Here is a 12,282-nt window from a genome sequence, read left to right on the forward strand (position 1 = left end):
CTTAAGTGTGTATGATTCCATTGAGGAATGCCCCTATTGCTGTAGCTTTCATCTTTCTCTTCTTGTCTTCTTCTCCTTGACATCATAGGGGTCAGATCGTTCCTGCATTTCAGATAATGAAGCCTCATTTCCCAAGGTAAAATTGCATGGTATTAGAGGGGATTAGGTTGGTACTGCTAATTTTTTTAATATTCTTCCTCCTATCTTTTCTAAATCCAACATACCTTCTTCCTCTTCAAAACATTTTTTACTCTTTTCTCACATTATTCTTCTTTGAAAAACAATTTTCAGATCAAACTTGTCACATATCAAATATGCCCAGATCTGTCTTAGATCATTACAACAACAACAACAACTACGCCTTCATCCCAAAACAATTGAGGTCGGCGATATGAATAAAAAAAGAAAATCATTCTGGGTCTTCCACATGAATCCTTCTCCTCCAATCATTTCTATCCAATGCCATGTCCTCGGTGAGGTTCAAAGCATTCATATCCTTTCCTATCACCTCCATCCATGTCTTCCTAGGCCTACCCCGACCTCTTTTAACTAATATATTTTCCCATTTCTCCATCCTTCTAACTGGAGCATCATTAGGCCTTCGCCGAATATGTCCAAACCACCATAAACGATTCTCTCTCATCTTATTTTCAATGGGTGCAATGCCTACCTTCTTACGTATCTCTTCGTTCTGAATCTTATCTTTTATTGTATTTTCACACATCTATCTCAGCATACGCATCTCAGCTACACTCATTTTTTGAATATGATGTCTCTTGGCAGCCTAACATTCCGTACCATATAGTAAAGTGGGCCTAATAGTCATCCTATAAAACTTTCCCTTCAACCACAATGGCATTCTACGATCGCACAACACTCCAATTGCACTTTTCCATTTCATCCACCCAACCTTTATCCTATGATTTACATCTCCATCAATTTCGCCATACTTTTGAATGATAGATCCCAAATATTTGAAACAATCATCCACCGGTATTTCTTGCTCACCAAGCTTCACTACACTCCCATCACTACTTCGTTGCTTACTAAACCGACATTCCATGTATTCTGTCTTACTTTTACTCAACTTAAAACCTCTTGCTTCTAATGTCTGTCTTCATAATTCTAACTTAGCATTAACCCCAGCTCTAGACTCATCAATCAAAACAATATCATCAACAAACAACATACACCACAACACATTTTCTTGAATTGATCTCGTAAGCTCATCCATCACTATAACAAATAGGAAAGGGCTTAAAATAGATCCTTGATATAACCCAACCGTTATAAAAAAATTAGTTGTCACCTCTCCACAAGTGCGGACATTGGTTACTACTCCTTCATACATATCTTTAATTATACTAATGTACTTGAGAGAAACACCTTTCTTCATCATTGTCCACTAGAGAACGTCCCTAGGTACTCTATCGTATGCCTTCTCCAAATCAATAAAAACCATATGCAAATCTTTGTTCCTCTCTCTATTTCTCTCAATAAGTTGTCTAAGAAGATGTATAGCTTCCATAGTTGATCTTTCAGGCATAAAACCAAATTGATTCTCTGATATCATGACAACCTTCCTCAACCTAGACTCAATCACCCTCTCCCAAAGTTTCATAGTATGACTCATGAGTTTTATACCATGATAGTTTGTGCAATCTTGTATATCACCCTTATTCTTATATAGAGGCACCAAAGTACTCTTCCTCCACTCATTAGGCATCTTATTTGTCCGCCAAATCTTGTTAAAAAGATTTGTCAACCATTCTAAACCTTTCTCTCCCAAGCATTTTCAAGCCTCGATAGGTATACCATCTGGGCCAACTGCCCTTCTTGATTTCATTTTCTTTAAAGCCTATGCAATTTCTTTCTTTTGAATCTTGCGCATGAAGTCACGATTCATCTCATGAAAAGGAATAGACAAGTCTCCAAGATCTTGAGCATGCCTTTCATTAAATAGCTTATCAAAATAATCTTTCCATCTCTCCTTAATCTCCTCATCTTTGACTAAAACCCTTTGTGTTTCATCTTTGATATATCTAACCATACCCAGATCCCTCGATTTCCTATCTCTCATCTTTGCACGCCTATAAATATCCTTCTCGCCCTCTTTGGTATCCAACTTATCATAAACCTCCTTATATACCTTATCCCTTGCGTTCCGAACTAATTTTTTAGCTTCCTTATTCGCTATCATATACTTCTCCAAATTCTCATTACCACGACTCTTACTTAGATTTCTATAACACTCTCTTTTAACCTTAATAGTTAATTTAACATCCTCGTTCCACCACAATGTATCCTTACCTAGCGGTGCACCGCCTTTAGACTCACTGAATACCTCCTTAGCCAACTTTCTCATGCCACCCGCTATCTTATTCCACATTGATTCTGAATCCTCCTCGAGACACCAATCAACTTCCTTAACTACCTGCTTTACAAACATTCCTTGTTTGGCTCCTTTCACTGCCCACCACTTAATTCTAGGATCTATCATATGTCTATCCTTTTTGCGGCATTGTCTAATTCTAAGATCTAAAATTAAGACTATGTTGTGTAGCTACACTTTCTCCCGGTATAACCTTACAATCGATGCAACAACCCCTATCTCTCTTTCTAAGTAGGAAAAAATCTATCTGACTCGTATTAACCCCACTTTTAAATGTTACTAGGTGAGACTCCCTCTTCCTAAACCTTACAATCTGTCTTAGATCATTAAAAGAAAAAAAATTCCAGCACCAATTGCGGACATCATCAGCTGCTATATTGTTGAGGTGTACAAACCAAAAGATCCCAATGGTAAAAAACATGGTGAAGAATAACTGATTGCAAGCATGAAAGAACATATAGAGATGACCCATAAAACTATATTAAAACCTTTGTCCTTCAATAAATTAATTTAGGATTTTAAATGGCACATTAACAGGAAACATCAAAATCAAAAGCACCAAAAAGAAGCATAGCAGGAAACAGACATCAAAGCCCTTGTGAACTTGGTTATTGCATTTTCGTTGTTTAACACACTAAACAACCAAGACAAGAGTAAGAGAGAATAATGCATAATTTAGCATTTATATACAAAAGAGATCGAATACAGAGAAATCAGGGAATGGAATAAACAAAATTCTAAAAGATGCAACAAGAAAAAGTCAATTGCATAGGCAAAAGCACAGTGATATCAACCAAATGACAAAGGATGAAAGAGAAGGGTCAGGAAAGAAGCAAATAAATACTCTGAAATGATTGCATCAACATTGAAAAGAAACAGCGGAACATGTACATAATTATTATATAACATCACCCTTGAAGGCAAGTTGTGATTTAAGATTTGCTAATTAAGAACATAGTCACAAATATCAGTCTCGGCTATATCTCGGCAAGGAAAAATCTCAGGATATTATAGGTTTTTTTTTATAAATATTGGGAAAGTCTTGGGAAATCTTGGAAAATAAAAAAAATAGAAAAAAGTTAAAAAAATATATGTTAAGCAAGAAGCAATAAAACGTGATTATAAATATAAATAACAAAAAATATATATTAAGCAAAGAAACAATAAAACATGAATTATAAATTCCAAGATTTTCCCGATATTATCGCGATTTGAGCACAATAAATTTAAATATGTTATTTTCAAAATATTGCAAGATTTTGCCTGTAATTTTTTTTATTTTGTAGTAATAATATTGCGATATTTTGAAAATATTGCCAATATCTGTGACTACAATTAAGAAACCATGATTGTGTAAACAACTAAACAATCTCAAGCATGGAGGAAACATAAGTACATGATTCAATCTTAGCTACAATATATCATAAACCTACTGGTTCTATACAGATAATGCATCTACTTATTGATATCTTTATAAGGTCTTCTTAACTTCCTAATTACAAAGTTTATTAAAAAGTGGAACTTGGAAGCCCACAAACTCTAGAAATCTTTACTTTTATCATTTTGACATGGCAAAAACTAGCCAACCAACTGTTCCCCACTCCCCCCCCCCCAAACTAGGAGGAAAAGAAACAATGCATACCAAAGCCTCAAACTGTTGATTAAAAACCTATCTCCATCACATCAATATCCTTAGGTTCTTCATATAATTTTTATTTTGGCTCACGGTTTGTCTTTGCCCGCTTGCTCTCCATGCTTAAGATTGAGTTTCATAGACAAGACCCAAGACTAGACAATGTGCGAGATCAACCTTTTGTTCCAACAAGAATGTTAAAAACTAATGCAAACTACAAAACAAAGTTTTAGGCAATAGCAGTTAATGATCTGAGAATGAACAACAAAGAAGATGTACAAAGAACTTAAAAAGCATATAAACAAACTTTGAATTCTAAGAAAGCCATAACAAAATCCTAAACTATGCATTATTTTTAATCTTAAGAAGTTATTGTAGCTTTTAAAATCACCAACATATTTCATAACAGTAATACAAACTCTTTAACCAAAATTTGAAGCCCAAAAAAATGGAATGCAAGAGTCAAAATGGAAAATACTAAGGGGGCATGTTTGATTGAGTCTAATGAGATTTGGAGAGTCATGCAAATGAGAGAACAAATCTCATTGGCATTGGCTAAACAAACATCAGACAATGAGTGGTGAGGCATAGACTCTCATTTGCCTTTACAAATGACAGTTGCTTTCTCATTTATGCGAAAATCAGAATCACAATGGAGCCTTATGTGATTCTGATTCATATGAATCCAAAACAAATTTGATTTGGAATCACATGTGGCCCAGCAAACCAAACTTACCCTAACTCTTATATGTACCTGAAAAGACGACGTCATTCACGACTGGGTCTGGGTATCCAAACCCAATTTGTTTTATTTAAACACATGCTCATTAATGGCATGTTGTAATTCTAACATATCATGTAATGAGTATTTTCGTACCCTAATTTTGTATCTTTATATACTTAATGAGAAGCAGCCACAGACCCTGAATTGGGTATTCTCACACAGCCATCAGAGTGTCTCTCTCCTCTCTAACCATTTTCTCACATGGTATCAGAGCACCAGGCGTATTCTGAAGATCTGATTGTTCTTATGAGCCTCTCCAACGTCTTCCAAGGTATCTCTCAAATCTGAACTTACCTATTCTTCATTTTCTTTATTCTTTCTGAATTCCTTTTAAGCCAACGTACTTACTTCCAACGTATTTTCCTATTTCTAAAATTTGCATCAGATCTCTCTCTTCACCCATCAGATCTGATAGTTTCTCTCCTTATTCTCCTATTCTCTAATGTATTCTTCTATTCCCTATTTTGATCTTTTGTGTGATTTCACAAGTTGATATCACATCCATATCGTTCTTCTTTTTCTTCAGATTAACGTAAAACCAGATTCAGATATGAGTAAAATCTCATATCTCTTCTCGGATTTCTTTTCTTCTATTCTTTGCATTTTTCGAAAAGAAAAATACGTTACATTCAAATAATGTGTTTTTCTTTTGCATTTTATTGACTGATCAGTTTACTGCATAACCTAGGTTTTTGTCTCGGGTCTGCTGTAAAAAAAAAAGGCAATTGAGTTCTCTGAAATTACATATTGGTTCTGAAATTTATTTGCTAGTCTTTTACTTTGAAATTACATATTGGTTCTGAAATTACTCCTTTTGTTCTACTCCACTCTTGTTTCTAATTCTCCCTTGCTTTCACCTTCAATCGCCTATGGGTTCTTTTTCTTCCTCTCAATCTGGCCTTTCTTTCAACTTTGTTAGCCAACTTGTATCTGAAAAACTAAACAATTTTAATTTTCTCACCTGGAAAAGACAAATCATCCTCTTCATAAGAAGTCAGGATCTTTCTGGACATCTAGATGACTCTGTTTCTGTTCCTCCAGAGTTCATATCACAAGATGGCAAGACTGTGGAGGGTGACACTTCCATTACTTTTGTTAGAAATTCAGAGTATATATCCTGGATGAAGCGAGATCAGGATTTGGTTGCCTACATCACTTTCACCCTGTCTCAGGAAGTGCTTGTGGCAATCCCAGATGATTGCACAACTATTTAGTTATGGCATCATCTTGTTCAAACGTATTCTCAAGTTTCTCATGCTAGAGTTTTATTTTTAAAGAAAGAGTTTCAAATGCTGAGAAAGGACTCTATGACTGTCATGAAATACTTAAACAAAATGAAGACTATCACAGATCAGTTGGCCATCATGGGTTGCGCGGTCAGTGACAAAGATATGGTGTAGCAAACTTTGAGCGGGCTGAGACCCGATTATCATATGACGGTTACTTCCTTGCTGTGTTTGCCAGACTTACCTACATTTGAAGACCTTCGTGCTAAGCTCTTACAGTATGAGATGACTTTAAAGGGATTCTCTGAAGGTAATCACAACCCCATTGGAGCACACAATGTTCTTGCCACAGGAGTTACCTATGGTCGAGGACGTGGCAGGTATGAATATCGAGAAAGGAGAGGTCAAGAGAGGAATGAACAAGGAGCTCGTAGAATATTACCTACTCCCAGTATGCCTACTAATCTGCAAAGGCAAAGGACAATACCTACCTGCTTCCTCTGCAACAAAAGGGAGCACATAAAGGCAAATTGCTGGTTTACCCCGCAAAATAGAAGCAAGCAATTGGAGACAAGAAAGGGAACATATACATTAAAGAATAGTGGAGTCTGGGTCATTGTAGTAGTCGCTTTATTGATAAGCTTGTTTCAAGTAGTCTTATTTTCAAGTCAAGTCTAAATTTAAGTGTCGATAATAAAAAATGTTCTAGTTGTCTTCAGTGTAGGAGTCATGTTCTTCCTTTTCATTCTATTAATAAAAGAGCTTCAAGACCATTTGAAATTATAAGTTCTGATGTTTGGGGTCCGACTCCAGTTCCTTCCATGTCTGACCCTAGATATTATCTCATCTTTGTTGATAGCTATTCTCGATATACATGGATCTTCTTTATGAAAAGTAAATCTGAAACCTTCAAGTTGTTTCAGAATTTTTATTCTTTTGTTCAAAATCAATTCTCTAAGAATATTATTTGTTTCTAATGTGATGGAGGAGGTGAATTCTCTTCAAATGACTTTATTAGTTTCCTCCAGACAAATGAAATAAGTAGACAAGTGTCTTGCCCTCATACACCTCAACAGAATGGGATTGCTGAACGGAAGTATCGCCATATTGTCAAGAGTGCAATGAGCATGATGCATGATAGCAATCTTCCAGTTACCTTCTGGGCAAAGGCTTTTCATACAACAGTCTATGTCATAAATTGATTGCCAATGAACATCTTGGAAACCAAATCACCATATTTCTCTTTGCATGGTGTGCATCCAAATTATCATGATTTGCGTGTATTCGAATGTGTATGTTATGTTCATGTTGACAGCTCAATGTCACACAAGTTTCGGGATAAGGCCTTAAAGTGCAGATTTGTGGGGTAAGCTGATGATTATAAAGGCTACAAATGCTATGATCCCGTGAGCAAGCGCATCAAAATATCCAGAAATATTATGTTTGACGAATCAAATTTTGGTCATAATGCTAACACTTTTCCTGAAATTGAAGTTTATCACCCTTGGTTAAACTCAGATCTCTTTTCTAGCATTGATGATGTTTGTTCTTCTGAATGTAATCAAAGAGATGAGAGAAACGTATCTATTGTTGCACAAAGGACTCAAGAAAGTATGATTTCTGAACCACTATTGGCCCCCGAAAGATATAAAGGCATTGTTTACTCTCGACGTGAGAAGGAGATTCTTCCCAGCTCTAATCAGGAGCAAAATTCTCCTCCTGTTTCTATTCAATCACCTGTTCACAGAAGGTCTACCCGATCTCGACATGCTATTGATAGGTGGGTTAGTTATGAGAACTTTACGATGAATTTTCAACTCTTCTTAATCTCTTTGGGCAAGGAAGATCAACTAACAACATTTTATTAAGCAATAAATTCTAAGAGATGGATTGAAGCTATGGACGAAGAAATGGAGGCTCTTCATGAATGTGGCACTTGGGATATTGTTCCCAGACCACACAATCGAAATGTGGTTGGGTCAAAGTGGGTGTATAAGATAAAGTATAAGCCAGATGGTACTATCAAGCGATATAAGGCTAGGCTGGTTGCCAAAGGCTTCACACAGGAGCAAGGATAAGACTATGATGAGACCTTCAGTCCAATCGTGAAAATGGGCACTATCTGCATCATACTATCAATGGTTGTTGAGCACCAGTGGACTCCCAACCAACTGGATGTGAAAAATGTGTTTCTACATGGAACTCTGAAGAAGGAAGTATACATGGAGTAACCCACTGGGTATGCGGAAAGGAACTCTAAAGAATACGTGTGCAGGTTAAAGAGAGCTATATATGGTCTGAAGCAGGCATCTCGATCTTGGTTTGATAGTTTCTCTCTTGAAGTAGAAAAATATGGCTTTAGGCGGTTTCTTCTTGACCATTATCTTTTCATATTCAAATGCAAAGATATAGTTATCTTGTTATTGATTTATGTTGATGACATTATCGTTATAGGTAACTCAAATGAACATATTGAACAAATTAAAGAACTTTTGAACCATAAATTCAAGATGAAGGATCTTGGTAAACTGCAATACTTTCTTGGAGTAGAAGTTGACAAGACTTCTAAAGGCATGACACTTACTCAATATAAGTATACGGTTGAAATTAGAAAGAAGGATTTGTAAAAAAAAAAGTCTTTTGAAAAAAAATTAAAATAAGTTTTCGGACAAAAAGAAAAAGAATAATTGGGTTTTTACGTAGAGAGATTAAGCCTCCTCCTCTCCCCGTTTCGATCCTCTCGGTAGGAATGGCTGCTATTCACTCGTCTCTCTCTTCGTCGCCTCGTTGCTGCTTCAGAGCCAGGGTGCCTCTTTCCTCTCGTTTGTCCTGCCCCACTTCTTCTTCTTCTTCTTCTGCTGCCTCTCCCCGATACCCTCTTTCCCGCTTCAAACAGAAGCTCGTACCGGCGAGATGCAGCTCTGCGGAGGGTGGTACAGGGGAAGCCGCCCCCGAGACGGCCGCCAAGGGGTTTCTCTCGGAGATGGTCGACAAGAGAGTGGAAGAGTTGCTCAGGAGCGAAGGGAACATGGTTCTCGTGGAGGAGCTGGAGAGGGCCGAGAAGAGGGTGCAGGACGCCAGAAACGAGCTGGCGGAGATCGAGAGGCAACAAAGGGAGGCCGCCCATCTCAAGGACTACGTCAGGAAGCTCGAAATCCGGGCATCTGAGGTTGGTGTTCGGTTTTCTTGCTACCCATTTTGATTTACCCACAATCTCCTTCTCCTTTGCATTTCACTACGCATATTTGTTCTCAAGAAATTGATGGGAGATGGTGAAGGCTCGAATTTTGATGCATATGGAGATATACCCAATTTGTTATAGCGATTTCTTTTTCTTTTTGAGTCGAGAAATCAAAGAAATCTGGTGTTTTCGGTTCATGGGAACATCTGACTACTGGTAATCTTTGTTTAATTGGGTGAACAAACTGGAATTCATTACGTTTGATGGATGATTAGAATTTAGATGAGAATTTTGTGTTGAATAGCGATTTTTTTTGCTTTTTGGTGCTTCAGTTTATGTCAAGAGAGAATTGCGGAATCAGATAAAACTAAGATATTGGAGGATCAACCAATTGATGCTAATCCAGGGATTGGTTAGCGTCAATTGGGATTTTGGATTGGATATGATAACGTTCATATCTATGAAGATTATTTCCTTTTCTTTACTGTAATCTTTTACTTTGTTGTAAACTATATATTTCTGCCTCATGTAACAGTTATACGAATGAAAGAAAATCAGAAGATTACCTCTTCACAGTTTACGACTCTACTAACTTTGGATAGCTCATGGGACGAGTTTTCGATACCGTGAACCAAACATGCTATCTGAGGTCTTATTCATACCATGCTTCTGGTTTGTGAGTGAGAGTGGAAAAAAGGGTGCACTTCAATTGAAGTGTTGGCAGCCTCTTAGAGACACTCTTTTTGCACAATAAAAATTCAGGGAGTTGCTGACTATGCGTGTCCCATGATGTTGCATTACCACGGCTTATACCTAAATCAAATGAAACCTCTATTATAAACGCCTTCCTTTACTATTACTATGGTTTTTACTTTTTAGTAGTTTTTTTATATTCCTCATTATGTTTATGACGTAGGAATAGTTTAAAATGTCCTCATTATGTTTATGAAGTAGGAACAGTTTAAAATGTCTACTGCTATGTGTAGACTCTCAACACTCAAGTACACCCAAGTTCTGTTCTCTTTTTTTTTTCTTTCTCAATTCAGTTATCAGATCAAAAGTTCCAAAATAGGTTTAGGATGTCTGTTATTATATTGGTAAGCTGAAGCACACCCAGGTTTTGTCATCTTTGTTTCTTCCTCAATTTGGTACAAAAGCTCCAGATTATGTTTATAGCATACTCGCTGATATCAGTGATATTTTGAAAATAGAGAAATTCTGATGTTTTAATGTAGCCGATAATATCAGGAAAATCTCGTGATATTTGTAAAATATCGTTAAAATGAAAATATCGTGATATTGTCACAATATTTTTGCAATTTAAAAAATCATATTTTTATATATTTTATGTTTAGATTTTTTTATGTATTTTAAAACTTGTTTCTTTATAATTTTGTAAGAAAAATAATAAAAAACCTATTTTTTCTTTCTATTATTTATCTTTTTAAAAAAATGTAAGCTTACGAGATGCTTTTCACCTTTTGAAAATATCTCTGAGAAAAACCCTCGCCCAGAAATACCTTGAACGACATAGGTGACTGGTTTATAGTAGTGCCGGTTCATTATTTGTCTTCAGCTTCAATCAAAACGATGTTGTCACAGTACCTCTGCATTCACTGATCCGTAGATAATAGTTCTCTTTTAATTTCATTATATGGTTGTTTCATCTCATTGATCTGTTGAATTAATCACCCTTTTTTCTTTCTCTGTGATACCTTGAAGATTGAAGAATGTCAGCGAGAGATAGCCGTGGCAAGAGCCTTGATTGAAGAAGCTGAAAGCACTCTTTCAAGTAACATAGGCCAGATTGATCCCATGAATGCTTCAGTGAGCAGTGAAACTGGTGATATTGACAAGGAGGCTGAGAGATGGGAATCTGTGAAAGCTTCATCTGTTTCTGCTGTTGTGGGCACACTGGCAGGGCTGCCTATCACCTTGTCTCAAGCCAATAGTAATAGCGAGCTATTACTTCGTGTAGCAGTGACCTTTATCAGCTGTGCTTTGTGTGGGGTTACATTTCGTTACACGGTGAGAAGAGACTTGGACAATATTCAGCTTAAAACAGGAACGTCTGCAGCCTTTGGTTTTGTGAAAGGTATTATTATCTTTTGATCTCTTTAGTTGCTCAACATTTAGTCTTCATCAAAGGTTGGGATTCACATCTATGACTTGGAGTCCTATTTCTTTTCTTTTTTATTTCCACATTTCCTCCAATTAATGGAAGCTTCAAAACTTCAGGTCTTGCAGAACTAGAGGGTGTTCTGCCAGTGGAGTTGAATGATAGCAAACTTTTCTCCTATGCAACAGATGCAGCGCTATGCATCTCGGAAAATATATTTATCTTTCTTTTTGCTGCAATTGGACTTGATTATTGTTTCAAGATGAGGCTTTTGAGCCCCTTTCCTATGAGAAGCTCTACTACTAAGATCACTTCAAGATGAGAAACGACTTCAAAGTCTCATTTTTCCTTTCTACTGTCTAACTCATCTGTATAAAAGTTAACGAAGTCATTAATTTGATCTGTTGGTAATACAATTTTCGCGTTCAAGGAGAAATTAATCGAGGTTTCCTTTTAAGAATTCAATTATTTTCTTATATGGTAGAAAGCTTTTTTGGTCATTTCAATTGGCAACTATTGTGCATTTGAACCACATTTAATTTCAAGTGATTTCTGCTTATGAGGAGAAATTACTCAAGTCCCTTTGGACTTGGTTATGATGATCGTAAGAATTCGGTGATTTTCTTACATGGTAGAAAGCGTTTCTTCCCTATAATTAATTTGCAACTATTATGTATGTCAATGTTTATTTCCAACTGCAGGATATGGGATTATATTACCATTATCATTGTTTGCTAAAATTCTAAAATGAAGCCATAATTTGTGCCTCAACAGTATGACTGGGCATTCTGTACCAAGAGGCAAAATACTTGAAAAGGTATAGAAGTGCATTTTGTTCAAGCCCAATTTTTGAGCTTAACTGGCATTCTCTCCCACAACCGTAGTGATTTTTACATGCAGTTGAAACTTCAAGAATAGTTCAAATGACAAGTTCACAACCACGCTAC

The 12,282-nt window shown here is 36.5% G+C and overlaps 1 protein-coding gene across 1 annotated transcript; it reads left to right on the forward strand.

The window, feature by feature from the left end:
• The first annotated feature begins 8,746 nt into the window (after positions 1–8,746).
• LOC149836074 (uncharacterized) lies at positions 8,747–11,808 on the forward strand. The gene is made up of 3 exons (XM_090010778.1): positions 8,747–9,204; positions 10,939–11,311; positions 11,455–11,808. Exons 1-3 carry the CDS (start codon positions 8,785–8,787, stop codon positions 11,655–11,657), a joined length of 996 nt encoding a protein of 331 aa, XP_089866904.1. The 5' UTR covers positions 8,747–8,784; the 3' UTR covers positions 11,658–11,808.
• Positions 11,809–12,282: the final 474 nt, after the last annotated feature.

Source organism: Nuphar pumila, chromosome 6 (genome assembly GCF_984573655.1).
Source record: "Nuphar pumila chromosome 6, dmNupPumi1.hap1.1, whole genome shotgun sequence".
Taxonomy (NCBI): Eukaryota; Viridiplantae; Streptophyta; class Magnoliopsida; order Nymphaeales; family Nymphaeaceae; genus Nuphar; species Nuphar pumila.

Coding starts and splice junctions, on each gene's coding strand:
- LOC149836074 (XM_090010778.1), top strand. CDS start 8,785: ATGGCTGCTATTCACTCGTCTCTCTCTTCGTCGCCTCGTTGCTGCTTC. Junction 9,205..10,938: donor TCGAAATCCGGGCATCTGAG/GTTGGTGTTCGG, acceptor GATACCTTGAAG/ATTGAAGAATGTCAGCGAGA. Junction 11,312..11,454: donor AGCCTTTGGTTTTGTGAAAG/GTATTATTATCT, acceptor TCAAAACTTCAG/GTCTTGCAGAACTAGAGGGT.